Source organism: Bufo gargarizans, chromosome 1, assembly GCF_014858855.1.
Source record: "Bufo gargarizans isolate SCDJY-AF-19 chromosome 1, ASM1485885v1, whole genome shotgun sequence".
In the NCBI taxonomy this organism is placed as follows: Eukaryota; Metazoa; Chordata; class Amphibia; order Anura; family Bufonidae; genus Bufo; species Bufo gargarizans.
Window position 1 is genome coordinate 656,496,054 of NC_058080.1, and position 14,945 is coordinate 656,510,998.

Here is a 14,945-nt window from a genome sequence, read left to right on the forward strand (position 1 = left end):
ATTATGTAAAAAAATAAACTCATGAAACAGGCATGGACAAAAATGATGGTACCCCTAGAAAACACAGAACATAATGTGACCAAAGGGACATGTTAATTCAAGGTGTGTCCACTAATTAGCATCACAGGTGTCTACAACCTTGTAATCAGCCATTGGGCCTATATATATGGCTCCAGGTAATCACTGTGTTGTTTGGTGATATGGTGTGTACCACACTCGACATGGACCAGAGGAAGCAAAGGAAAGAGCTGTCTCAAGAGATCAGAAAGAAAATTATAGACAAGCATGTTAAAGGTAAAGGCTATAAGACCATCTCCAAGCAACTAGATGTTCCTGTGAGTACAGTTGCACATATTATTCATAAGTTTAAGATCCATGGGACTGTAGCCAACCTCCCTGGACGTGGCCGCAGGAGGAAAATTGATGACAAATCTAAGAGACGGATAATCCGAATGGTAACAAAAGAGCCTAGAAAGACTTCTAAAGAGATTCAAGGTGAACTTCATGCTCAAGGAACATCAGTGTCAGATCGCACCATCCGTCGTTGTTTGAGCCAAAGTGGACTACATGGGAGACGACCAAGGAGGACACCATTGTTGAAAACGAATCATAAAAAAGCAAGACTGGAATATGCCAAACTACATGTTGACAAGCCACAAAGCTTCTGGGAGAATGTCCTGTGGACAGATGAGACAAAAATCGAAGTTTTTGCCAAGGCACATCAGCTGTATGTTCACAGACGAAAAAATGAAGCATATCAAGAAAAGAACACTGTCCCTACTGTGAAACATGGAGGAGGCTCTGTTATGTTCTGGGGCTGCTTTGCTGCGTCTGGCACAGGGTGTCTTGAATCTGTGCAGGGTACAATGAAATCTCAAGACTATCAAGGAATTCTAGAGAGAAATGTACTAGCCAGTGTCAGAAAGCTTGGTCTCAGTCGCAGGTCATGGGTCTTGCAACAGGACAATGACCCAAAACACACCGCTAAAAACACCCAAGAATGGCTAAGAGGAAAAAATTGGACTATTCTAAAGTGGCCTTCTATGAGCCCTGACCTCAATCCTATTGAGCATCTTTGGAAGGAGCTGAAACATGCAGTCTGGAAAAGGCACCCTTCAAACCGGACACAACTGGAGCAGTTTGCTCATGAGGAGTGGGCCAAAATACCTGCTGAGAGGTGCAGATGTCTCATTGACAGTTACAGGAAGCGTTTGATTGCAGTGATTGCCTCAAAAGGTTGCGCAACAAAATATTAAGTTAGGGGTACCATCATTTTTGTCCATGCCTGTTTCATGAGTTTATTTTTTTACATAATTCTGTTGAAGCATGGTTGAAAAACAATGTCTGACTTTCATTGGTTAACATTTATAGAATTTTAATTTATTATTACTTTTGTCAGATTAAAGTTATTTCTGTGACCATTGTGACTTTTTCTTTCATTGACCAAAGGGTACCAACAATTTTGTCCACGTCTGTAGGTTTACACATTCCATCAGACCAATGTCACAATGGCGCATTGACGTGACCATCACTGGAGCTACTCCTTTACACAGCATTAAAATGTATGTGGAAAACCGGCACTCTTCACCTGGTAGTACACCTAAAGAGCAATGTAGACAGATTGGTGGGTAAAAGTATGTATTTATTAAGTATCAATATCAATGATACAGGGTATATATAATGGGAGGGGGAGATCGTATATGTAAGTTAATAGGATTGGATTTAAAAGGTAGTAATCAGTGATCGTGATCACCTTCGTAAAAAAGCATAAAAATTGAAAAAGTGAGCAATAGGATGAAAAATATAAAATATGAAGTAAAAAAATGGGGGTACAGGTATATTAATACAGTAGTCATTCAGCGCTGATTTCCACCTTCAATGGTTTTTCCTGCCACTCTGGTGGGTAGGTATCCCGTGTAAACAGTTTGTAGATAAGTGAAGTAACAATAAGAAAAAAATGTGGCGAGGTAAATGTTTGTTACTTGTAGTACTTCCCTGTTAGGGATTACTGTTAATGGTCACTGTTAATGGTAGTAATATACAGAAAAAAGGGGGTGATGTACCAGTAGGGTGCTGCACCTAGTGGGATGTCCCACACGGTGAGAAGGGCTGAACCCTGACTGTGGTTTACCTTCTTAGTAAGGTGCTAGTGTCCCGGCTGTTAGTGCGCTCCGTGATGGCCGCTCCGATGTTTCGGCGTCCCATGTGGTTGTGACATCACCTGTATGGCATCTCATGTGTCTTTCCTTTGTTCGGTTCGCGATCACTGTATAGCGATCTTTTTGATCCAATAGAAGGGTAAAGTCAATCGATTGGAAGCGCTTCCAGGATGATATGTAAGCAGGTTTGTGGGGGAATCACCATATGCGTTTCGAAGGTCTGAGCCGCCTCCATCAGTGGTCGCAGCTCAGACTATTATATATACCCTATATCATTGATATTGATACTTAATAAATACATACTTTTACCCACCAATCTTTCTACACTGCTCTTTAGGTGTACTACCAGGTGAAGAGTGCCGGTTTTCCACATACATTTTATTGCATAGTCTTCCTTCCTAATTGGGTGAAACAGTTAAACCTAGAGCACCTACACATTGGCCAGGTGAGCCACCAGCAACCCGCTTTCAGTTTACACAGCATTAGGCTCCATTCAGACGTCCATAGTGCATTGCGGATCCGCAATACACCCGGCTGGCACCCTCATAGAAATGCCTATTCTTGTCCGCAATTGCGGACAAGAATAGGACATGCTCTATTTTTTTCTGGAGCTGCGGACCAAAGATCGGGCCCACGCTCCGGAAATGCGGATGTGGACAGCACACTGTGTGCTGTCCGCATCTCCTCCGGCCCCATAAAGAATAAATGGGTCCGCACCCGTTCCGCATAATTGCAGAACGGATGTGGACCCATTCTACGGACATGTGAATGGAGCCTTACACAGCACAGTTCAGCGTATTTGCTACTGGTGTGCAGTCATTTGATTAGCTATAGGGCACCGCGTTCTTGCGATTGGACCTGCAGTGACTGAGAAGAACCAAGACAGCAATGGAGAAAGGAGACTGAGGAGACATTGCAGCCCAGAGTGGTGAGAGGAGGTGAGAAGTAGTGGTCTCCTCAGTGAAGAGGAGAATCATTTCGTGGAGCAGGGGAAGTAAGGAGTATTTGGAGCATGTATCACTAGATCTCAGGGGGTACCATTTCTCCTTTGGAGAGCACCAAAGTTGGTGTAGGACATTTATAGGCCAGGAAATGGGCTCTGGGAAATAGGATATTAAATTACCTCTCTTCCAAGACAAAGAAAGCGGTGTCTGCAGTGCCACCTAGTGGAGGTAGCTACCCTATAATCAATGTCCAACAGTTTAACAGCTTTTGCAAAACAATTAAGGGCATTAGCCAAAGTAAAAGGGGACCTAAATGCAGTGAGCTCTTTCTGGGGATTTGCCCCCAGTCATTGCAGAGCAGGGTTTTGGTTGGCTAGATGAGATCTGCATCATAGGTTTGGGGGTACCGTGTAGGGTCTTATTTATAACTGAAAGGTCTAATTTTGACTATACTTCTGAGGAGCCATCTTTAAAAGGGAGAAGCCAGTGCAAAAAAAAATAATGATAATAATAATAATCAAGGGGGTCATTTATAAAGACTGGTGTCTAAAATGCTTATCTTAGTAAGCTCTTAAAGGGGTTGTCCAGGTTCAGAGCTGAACCTGGACATCCCTCCATTTTCACCCCGGCAGCCCCCCTGACATGAGCATCGGAGCAGTTCATGCTCCGATGCTCTCCTTTGCCCTGTGCTAAATCGCGCAGGGCAAAGGCATTTTTCTGAGTTCCGGTGACATACCGGGCTCTCTATGGGGCTGACAGGCAGCCCGGTGACGTCACCGGCACTGATGGGCGGGATTTGGCTCTGCCCTAGCCAGTAAAACGGCTAGGGCAGAGTTAAAGCCCGCCCCTCAGAGCCGGTGACGACACCGAACACACCGCTGGGCGGAAGTTACCGCCCGGCAGTGTGTTATTGAAAACACAAGAGCCTGTGCCCTGCGCGATCTAGCGCAGGGCACGGGAGCGCATCGGAGCATGAGATGCTCCGATGCCAAGCTCAGGAGGGCTGCTGGGGTGAAAATAAGGGTATGTCCGGGTTCAGCTCTGAACCCGGACAACCCCTTTAAACTGGTGGTGGATCTGCTGCAGTTGTGTAGAGACAAAGGCCTCTACATAACTTTGGCGGATCCACCGCCGCTTCTACATGTAAGGCCTCTTTCACACGAGCGTGACGGACTAGGTCGGGATGCGTTCAGTAAAACTCGCACCATTTTGCAAACAAGTTCAGTCAGTCAGTTTTGTCTGCGATTGCGTTCAGTTTTTTCCGTGCAAGTACAATGTGTTTTGATGCGTTTCACGCGCGTGATAAAAAAACTGAAGGTTTACAAATATCTTCACTGAAGCCACATTTACGTCTATGGGGCCAGGGCTGCGTGAAAAACTTTGAATATAGAACATGCTGCGTTTTTCACGCAACGCAGAAGTGTTGCATGAAAAATAAAACCACTCAGGTACAGAGACCCATTGAAATGAATGGGTCAGGATTCAGTGCGGGTGCTATGCGTTCACGTCACACATTGCACCAGTGCTGAAAACTCGCTCGTGTGAAAGGGGCCTAAGACAGCTTTCTAGCGGTCTTATATTTAGACCATTTTCTCAGCCAAAACCTGGCATAGAAAATGGAAATGAGACGGGCCTACCGACCTGTCCTCTTCCCCGCCAAGCCCACCTTTTTTTTAGACCTTGAGTGAGTGGGGAAAAGTCACAGACTGCAGCACAAAGGACTTTCACGCAATCTGCGCCAGAAATACACCTAGTATAGGAGTACTTCTGGTTAGTAAATGACCCCTCAAGTCTGTAAAAAAATAAATAAAAAAAATTGTAATCATAAGAAAACATAATTCATCCTGCTTCTCTATAATGTAATGAGCAATCATTTTTTTTTTATTATTTAAAAAGTCAAGTTCAGATTTAAGCAGCTTAGAAACTTTAAATTATTTTGTCACATGCTTGGCTGAACAGCGACATTTATGGACAAGCTAAATAGATTTTAAAAAACGCATGTCTGCTGCATGGGTGTACTACACTGCAGCATTCACAGGGAGGAATGAGCAGGCCGATTCACGGCATTAACCTCTTAGATGTCGCAGTCAACTACAACTGTGGCTTCTAGCTGGGCAGGATCGGGGCTCTGTCACGATAGCACAGTGCTGCTGGTTGTCATTGAAGACTAATAGACAATAATGATTTGGTATGCCGAGTATAGCAAAGTATTATAGAAGTGATTTGATTGTGAAGTTCACTGATAGGACAAAAAATATTTAATGTTTAATAAAGTTTATTTTTATTATAAAAATAAAAAAGGAGCTACTATTGTGCAAAAGTAGAAAAACAGAAACATTATACATATTTTTTAGCACCTTAATCATCTTATAATTTTGTCCCAATAAAGTTTATTTCCTAGAATATTTGTGGCGCTGCCCACTTTTATAAGTGCTAATTATCACACTTAGCCACATCCATGTTTAAACCACTTTTTCAAAAGTGGCAAGTGTGATATAAGAAGGCAAAATGGTGTACAAACCTGAGGCATTACCTCCTTTGAGTATGTTCATATGGCAGATTTTGCAGCAGTCTTTTTTTACTTTGAACACCGCAGACCCGCTTGCCTTTAAGCCCCATTGAATGGAGATAGACACCAACTGCAAAAACCAGTGTCAGGCAGCTGCCGCCAAGGCCAATAAGATAATGGGTTGCATCAGAAGGGGCATAGATGCCCGTGATAAGACCATAGTCCTATCACTTTACAAATCGCTAGTCAGACCACACATGAAGTACTGTGTACAGTTCTGGGCTCCTTTGAACAAGGCAGACATAGCAGAGCTGGAGAGGGTCCAGAGGAGGGCAACTAAAGTAATAACTGGAATGGGGGCAACTAAAGTACCCTGAAAGATTATCAAAATTAGGGTTATTCACTTTAGAAAAAAGACGACTAAGGGGAGATCTAATTACTATGTGTAAATATATCAGGGGTCAGTACAGAGATCTATCCTATCACCTATCTATCCCCAGGACTGTGACTGTGACGAGGGGACATCCTCTGCATCTGGAGGTAAGAAGGTTTGTACACATAGAAGAGGATTCTTTACGGTAAGAGCAGGTGGTGATGGTGAGTACAATAAAGGAATTCAAGAGGGGCCTGGATGTATTTCTGGAGTGAAATATTATTACAGGCTATAGCTACTAGAGAGGGGTCGTTGATCGAGTTATTCTGATTGCCTGATTGGAGTCGGGAATTAATTTTTTTATTCCCCTAAAGTGGGGAAAATTGGCTTCTACCTCAGTTTTTTTTGCTTTCCTCTGAATCAACTTGCAGGATGACAGGGCGAACTGGATGGACAAATGTATTTTTTCGGCCTTATGTACTATGTTATGTATTATGTTACCAATAGACACCCATGACGAATATGTCATTTCTTGGCGTGTTCTCAACTTTAAAGCGGTTTCTGGAATTTTGGTAGCCTAGCCCTGTGAGGTCTAACCTCCTTCAGTCAAAAACACATTGCATCCAGATGTAATCAGTTTTTCACTAATGTTCGCTATGAGATGTTGTTTGTAAACCGTCAGGTTTTTTTCACGCGCGTGAAAAACACATCCAAACGCATTGCACCCGCGCGTAAAAAACTAAACAATTGAACGCAATCGCAGACAAAACTGACTGAACTTGCTTGCAAAATGGTGCGAGTTTCACTGAACGCACTCTGACACAATCCGTAGTCTATGATCTCTTATGAGAATTAAAAACATAGAAAGTATTATTGCACAGCGCCACCAAGTGTACATGTATAAGCATCACTGATCACCTTTAGGTCTACACAAGCATTACACCTTACACTTACCATGCTGCTGTTATGTTATAGATGAGCTTTTCAGTTCCTTCAGAAATCTCAGAGGGAAGTAACATTTCAGCCGGCTGCAAATGTAAAATCCTCGTCTCTAACTCAAACCGTGATTTAGAGTCATGAAAACTGTCAAATATCACTTCTCCTGTAGATGGATGAACAGCCTGAAAAAAAGAATATATCTTCATGAAAATAACATTATAACATTATGTCCTATATTATAGGAAGACGTGTAGAGAATGCAGGATATACAGGAACACAGGACGCATACCAAACAATCAAATCAAGGAACGGGCTGTGAAGACATCTTTAGCACATAGGAATGATCATGCAAACCTGTCTTCTATGCAAATAGAAGGATCAGGTGGCATCAGACTATGTCATAAATGGGACCCATGCCTATTTCAAGTACAAGACTCCAACATGAATGGTGCTTTTGTATTCATTGATACAGCTGAACCCACAATATCTCCAAGATACCACCTAGTCTTCCTCTCTTCATATATTGGGACCAGCAGATCATTGCTCAGCATCAGCAGGAGGATAGCAAGTTCACATGGTATATTGTGAACACCACCAATAATGTTAAATTGTCTTCCAGTTGTCAGACATGGTGTGCTACCCCATCTCTAAAGCATCAGATTCAACTCCAGATCTCCGACTAAGTAAGGCAGCAATCACAAACTCTACTGTCCAAATGTAATACATGGGAAATCAATGATATTGAAGGATAGGGACACTTCATCCTATTAACCATAGCTAATAGTAAACTTAAAAGAATGTTAGAATTGAAAATCACAGATGAAAGCTTATTCCAGATTGCTGTTCATACAAGCTCTCGCCACCATCTTTCAGAGAACACTCAAACAGAAGGTTCACAAACGGTCAATGTACCCTTGAGAAGGTCATTGAAAGACCTCATGGATTTCAGAACTGAAATGCATAAAAGATGTCAATAAAATTTCTGTGCTGGCCCTCTTTAATTAGTTGAAAGATTTAATTGGGAAGGTTTCTTTCCCAAACAATTAGTGCAATACATATCGGAATCATCTTTCTTAGCAGTGCTGTGGAGTCGATAAAGCAAACTTCCAACTCCTACTTTTCCGCACTCCAACTCCGCGGCCCCATTTCTTAGGTGTGAGTATTCTCCCAAATCACTGTTGCCACCAGGAAAGACTTAGAAGGTGTCAAAGGACAAAAGACCTCTGATGTGCCTAGATACTAGAATGTGAATGTAGATGGAGAATATTGGAAGATGAACGATGACCATATTGAATGGCAGAACCTTGAAAAATTAAAAGGAGATCTGTCAGCAGATTTGTACCTATGAACCTGGCTGACCTGTTCCATGTGCGCTTGGCAGCTGAAGACATCTGTGTTGGTCCCATGTTCATATGAGCCCACATTACAGAGAAAAATTAAGTACTAGTATATGCATGGCAACGGCGCATTGCCTCATCATGCCTATCCGTCAACCAAAGTGAAGAGGGCAGGGCAGAGCCTCTAGGTCTAATCAAAATACAAAGATAAACTCAGCTTCATTATTGAGTTCGGCTTACTACTGGATTTTGATACAGTAATTTATGCCAATAAACAAATTGACATGTGATAGAAGAGAGACAAAGTACGTCTCGCGATATTTGCAGAAACTTTGGAAAGACCTCTGTGGATGACATATTATTTTTACTGTAATATGGAGCCCATATTAACTAACAAATTAACTAAGTTTTTTAAAGGAATCGGGTTCGGATATAGCAATCCAAACCCCGAGTCGCTCAACCCTACCTTTAAGGAATGATATTTTCTTAAGCCAATTTCACCCTCTGCGTTTCAAGGGTGAAGATAAAAATGCACAGAACTGCTGCATTTTTTTTTTTTTTTTACCTGCTGGGGTGGAGAAAGTCTTCAAAACCCCCTCTATGGCAGAAAGATTTTATATAAAATAAGAATCGGGCAGATTTACTAATCCTGTCTAAAATGCAGATAGCGTGAACTTAGGCAGTATGAAGATGCACCAAATTTATCACAGTGGCTCAAGCTGGATGATAAATCTAGTGCAAGGCTAGACACATTTATCTAAATTTATACCAACTACTGGTTGGCTTACTTTGCGGAAGAATTATGTGTCAAAATTGTTGTACAAAATGCTGAATTTTAAGCCATTTCCCTCCCTTTCCTGCTAAGTCACACCTTAGCAAATGAGGTGCAGTGGATTATTCTTATAATTTTTATATATATTTTTATATTATTAATTTTAATGATTTTTATTCTTTTGATATACCGGTAAATTAAGTCAAAGTTCGGTGTCAATAAAATCTCACCCACCAACCTACCATATTATGATGTGAAAGGCATGGCTGTTTTCTGCTGCAGCGACAGGTCATCGGAATGAGGATGAATAACCTTGATGACACTGCCCCGTAAATTGGAAGGTACATTCAGATTGCCCTTGTAGTAGGGGTGGGCGATATGGCCTAAAATCTATATTGCGATATAATTTTAAGCATGTGCGATATGCGATATATATCGCAATATATTGTTTTCTATATCTGGGGGGGTGTTTAAACTTTTTTTTACTTTTTATTTAATAACTATTAGCCTCCTTAAGGGCTAGAACCCTTGTCATATTCAGGGTGAATAGGGTGAATAGGACTTTACACTCTCCCTGCTGCCCTGTGCTTTGTGCACACAACAGCAGGGAGCTGACCATGGCAGCCAGACTCTCATATGCCCCCCAGCATCTCATGTGCCCCCCAGCCCCTGATCCGTTCCCCAGCCTCTCCCTCTTATCAGCCCCCTCTGGTAACTCAAACCTCCCCATCATTGGTGGCAGTGGGCAGTTCCGATCGGAGTCCCAGCAGTGTAATGCTGGGGCTCCGATCGGTTACCATGGCAGCCAGGACGCTACTGAAGTCCTGGCTGCCATTGTATGTTAGTGAGCAGCATTATACTCTCATGCGCCACCGTGGCCGCCGGTCGCTCCTCCTTCTCATAGGTCTGTGCGGCGCTGCGCCGCACAGACAGAAGGAGCGACCGGCGGCCACGGCGCACGCGAGTATAATGCTGCTCACTAACATACCATGGCAGCCAGGACTTCAGTAGCGTGACTCCTGGCTGCCATGGTAACCGATCGGAGCCCCAGCATTACACTGTTGGGACTCCGATCGGAACTGCCCACTCCCACCAATGCACAGACTGAAGAACATTCCCGGCACCCGACCTCTGACAGGACGCTGTGATCCGCTCGATTAACCCCTCAACTGAGGGGTTAATGGCGGCGGATCACAGCGTGCAGTCATAGGGGCCGGGATATGGCCGGCACATTCATTGGTGGCGCAGTGGCCACAGTCCCTCCCCTCCTCCTCCTACTCTGTTCTCATTGGTGGTCAGCGGCAGCCGCGCACAGTGGGGAGGGACTCCCTCCTTCTCCACTGTGCGGCTCGGGAGAACATGGTGCGTGCCGAGAGCGCGATCATATCGCGGTCAGGCGATATACACAAAATCCATATCGTGGCACAAATTTATATCGCATATCGCCCACCCCTACCTTGTAGCTCTAGAAATATTCTAACCCAAGGAGCAGTAAACTTCTTCAGGCTGTTATGCCAAGAAACAAACTTAAAGGGAACCTGTCACCAGTTTTATGGTGTCCTAACTAAGGGCAACATAAATAAGTGACTGATTCTCTTAGCAAAATGCTGGGTCACTTTCTTTAATTGACCCAGTCAATCTGCCAACATCTTGTATTGAAAAGCTCCAGCTGATAATGATGAGTCATGAATATTTATGAGCTCCTGACTCTCCCTGCCCACCGGCTGCTGATTGGCAGTTATTTTCCATATGAATCAGCAGCAGGTGGGCAGGGGAGTGGCTATATCTCTGAATAAAATAAATGCTGGACTCAATGGCATCACACTGGACTCAAATCAACTCATTAGCATGCAGCATCTTTGTGTGTATATTATGAGGTAACCATCTGTCACACCGGTAAGTGAATACATCTAAGGTACTTTTTTGTAGTTAATGATTGTATATAATTAGTTAGATTATAATCAAATATCCACATGACAGGTTCCCTTTAAAGGCTGGTGCTGGAAGAAAGCTAAACATACAGCAGGAATACCTCATGACATTACCCTATCACATAGTATATACGGTGGAGAACATTTATCAATGCCTTTACGTCACTATTGTGGCGTAAAAAAAGTCACAAATTACTTTGCACTCCATATTAGCGCCATAATTACCAATGTTTAGAAGTTCTCAACACTTTTTCAAAAGTGGCAAATAAAGGAAAGGTGGCTTAGCGGGAGGGGTGGGGCTTAGCGGGAGGGGTGGGGCTTAGCATGGCCCACCAGATTTACTATAAATTGCACCAGAAAGTGGTGTAAGTTACAGCTCAAGTCTGTGCTAGCCCCTACCATGCGAAGACTTGAGTTTCTGCGCATGGACTGCAAGAGAGGAGCCTAATTTATTAAGAGGCATCTGCTACTTAATAAATTAGGTGCATCTTACTCCAACGCAGGGAGATCAAGATTGGCGTATGGGAACAGCATTCTTGATAAATCTCCCCTACAGACTCTGGAAATAACTCTGGTGCATAATAACCAGAGTCACAAACAATGACCACGTTTAGGGTAGGTCCACACAAAGTGGGAAAATCCACTGCAAATCAGCCAACATGCATTTTGCTTTGGACTTGAGGCGGATTTCATCCCTCCTCATTGAAAATGATGAAACCCACAGCAGAAATCGATATGCTTTGGATTTCTATATCCACTCCACTGGTCAGCTCCATCAGCGTGTGGATGAGATTTGCTCAAATCTCATCCACTTTGCTGCTACTATGTTCGGCTGTGGATCTGCTGTCTGCAAGTCCAGATGGAACATTTCTACAACATTTCTCTCCAGAGTGTGAACATTCTGTATCCTCAAGCATAGATTCAATTAACAAGTCATACAAAGTTTTTCAAGTATGAAGCAAGACTAAAGGTGGCCATACACAAAATAAAAGTTGGCCATAATGGAAGATTTCGGCCTTTTTGTCCGACTGTCGTTTAAAAAACTGGCGATGGTCAGCCTAATCCGCCATGATGGAAAACATTGGCCGTTTGTCCACGGAAACTGCATATTGATGGCATCATCAGCCAAATTCAGCCCATCACTTGCCACTGTGCTCAGGGGGAGTGTATGTGCTAGCGTTCCGTTCTGCACATTGTGTGCCATGCTCCACTGTGCCCGTCCTCACTAGAGCAGCTCACTTTCTTCTGAAGCCCTTAATACACAAAGCACAGCTACAGATTCCGGTGGAGCCCAAACTCCTGCAGGCTGGTGAATGCGTTTCAGGGCTTGGTGCCGTAATTACTATTCCACGTTCACTTGTAGCTGTAGAGAGGCTCGTGTGAGGGGGTTTGTGGTCTTTTTCTGACTTCCTTGTCTGCCAGTTTAGTTGGCGGGATTGTTTGTGTCAACAATCTCATGGACATTGCGCCCAATCATTACCTCAAGTGTATGTCCACCATTACCCTAGCCATATAGGTGGTCTTCGTGGTTTCAGACTATGGGGGAAGGGGGATTTATCAGGACTGGCACATGCACCTGTCAATCTCTAATTTGCCCTGGATTGAGATTTGCCTAATTTCCTAAAAGCCGTAGGCCTCTTAATAAATTAGGCATGTCTATGGTCCTCCATGCAACTGAAGGTCTCCAATATGAGCTCCTATAGATTTGAGTTTTAATTCATGTCACTTTGTGCTGTAAATTATAGTAAATTTGCTGGGCTGTCGTTCATCAGGTGATCGGCTGCACTTTTGGAAGGGCAGATTAACAGAAAGGAGCCTTTGTAGGAACATTCATCCGCATAATCTGTGTAAACCCACCATTATCAAGGATGTAACTATGCATTATTACTAGCACTGTCAGTCTCTAAACACCAGGATACTTTTACCTTGGACTCCTGACTGATCTACTTATCCAGGCAATGCACACTACTTCACCACCTCCCCAAGGCTGCACACTAATCCTTACTTTTTGTAAGGATTCGCGTGCAGCCTTGTGTACACGGTGTGTACATAGAAACAGACTTGTATGTGAATTAAAAGCACAATGTACAAATGATATTTCACGACATGCACACGTCTACAGAGATCTTTATTTTTACAGATCACCAAGTTCGGAGGCTGCTGTGCTACAAACTGTACAGACCGAACAAGTTTTTCAACGGGTAACTCCAAAAAGGAGATTTGCTTGAGTGTCCGCCCAAAAAGTGAATATGATTCCAGGTCATCAGTTTCTCAGGATGCAGGACACATTGGGGTAGATGTGCTAATACTGGTGTTACAATAGCCAGTCTTAGTATAAAGTGCATTGGTGCAGAATGCACCAAATTTATTATGGGGCACAGGCCTCTTAACAAATTTGGCGCATTTCCAGACAGTCCGTGCACTAGACATTCAAATCTAAGCCAGCTATTGGCACAATATAGTGCTCCTGTTAAGCCCCACCTAATTTTCTTTTAAAAATTGAGGAGACAAGTGAAAAGTTGCAAGTTACTGAGTGCGCCATAATTTGCTACTTTTTTTTAACTCCTTAAGGACACAGCCTTATTTACCTTAAGGACCAGGCCTTTTTTTGCAAATCTGACCAGTGTCACTTTAAGTGGTGATAACTTTAAAACGCTTTGACTTATCGAGGCCATTCTGAGATTGTTTTTCTGTCACATAGTGTACTTCATGACACTGGTAAAATGAAATTAAAAAATTATATAATTTTATTTATTAAAAAAAAAATACCAAAAATTATTTTTTTTTTACAAAATTGCAAATTCCCAAGTTTCAATGTCTCTACTTCTATAATACATACACAGTAATACCTACAAAAATAGTTATTACTTTACATTCCCCATATGTTTACTTCATGTTTGGATCATTTTGGGAAGGATATTTTATTTCTTGGGGATGTTACAAGGCTTAGAAGTTTAGAAGCAAATCTTGAAAACCAAATCTAGAAACCACCCAAAAATGACCCCATTCTAGAAACTACACCCCTTAAGGTATTCAAAACTGATTTGACAAATGTCGTTAACCCTTTAGGAGTTGCACAAGAGTTATTGGCAAATGGAGATGGAAAATTTCCCCAAAAATTTTAATTCTCAAATTTCATTTTAATCAATTATTTCCAGTAACAAAGCAAGGGTTAACAGCCCAACTAAATGCTATAATTATTGCCCCGATTCTGTAGTTTACGGGCACACGGTAGGGCGTAGAGGGAAAGGTGCGCCGTGTGGTTTTTGGAAGGCAGATTTTGCTGGAATGGTTTATTTACACCAGTGGAGTTCAAAGTTGATGTACATTGACACAAAAAGTCATTCTTACCATCAGCCCAAAAATAATGTCATCGGCTTTCTTCGTTTTAGACTTCTCATGCTTTTCACATATGCACAGGAGGTAGCTGCATGGGGCGTCAGTCGCAATTGTCTCAACCTCCAAAGAATCATCGATGTTTACCAATGGGTTCACATTTACGCCCAGCTAAGGAAGACGTCACACACTCGACATGGAGACCCTCCACGCACCCCCTTATGAAGGCTCACACCCCTCAGTATATGTGCGGCAATTACTGGAGTATCTTCTTTTCCCCATCAGTAGTTTAGTAATCTATACTTAACCACTTCAGAACAAAAGCCTATTTTGGTGGAATTGTCTTTTCTGGGGGTTTTTTTGTGTCCCGTTCAGAGACCCATTACTTTTTTATGTTTCCGTAAACGAGTTGTATTTTTCTATGGCACCAATTTTTGTGGTATTACATTTTAAACTCTTTCTTGGGGAGAAGGCAAAAAATGCAATTCCACTTTTTTTTTTTTTACTTACAGTACTTGTTTAATTAAATTCATTTTTTACATTTATGCCACTTACAGAGCTACATAAATAATGTCTTACCTTTTATTCTGTGGATCGGCACAGTACAATGTGTCTACACTACTTCTATATTGTATTGCCTTTGCA

At 42.6% G+C, this 14,945-nt stretch overlaps 1 protein-coding gene across 4 annotated transcripts in view; it reads right to left on the minus strand.

Annotated features, from left to right (window-relative positions):
• MSH3 (mutS homolog 3) overlaps positions 1-14,945 on the minus strand; it is a 199,870-nt gene that overhangs the window by 163,473 nt on the left and 21,452 nt on the right. For all 4 annotated transcript variants that reach the window (XR_006387424.1, XR_006387426.1, XR_006387425.1 and 1 more), the window contains exons 7-8: positions 14,316-14,461; positions 6,940-7,106 (exon numbers count right to left, since the gene is read on the minus strand). Coding sequence is in view for 1 of the 4 variants with exons in the window: in XM_044276024.1 (XP_044131959.1) it covers positions 6,940-7,106; positions 14,316-14,461 (313 nt within the window). In the remaining 3 variants the exon portion in view is untranslated. The remainder of the gene's footprint in view (positions 1-6,939; positions 7,107-14,315; positions 14,462-14,945) is intronic.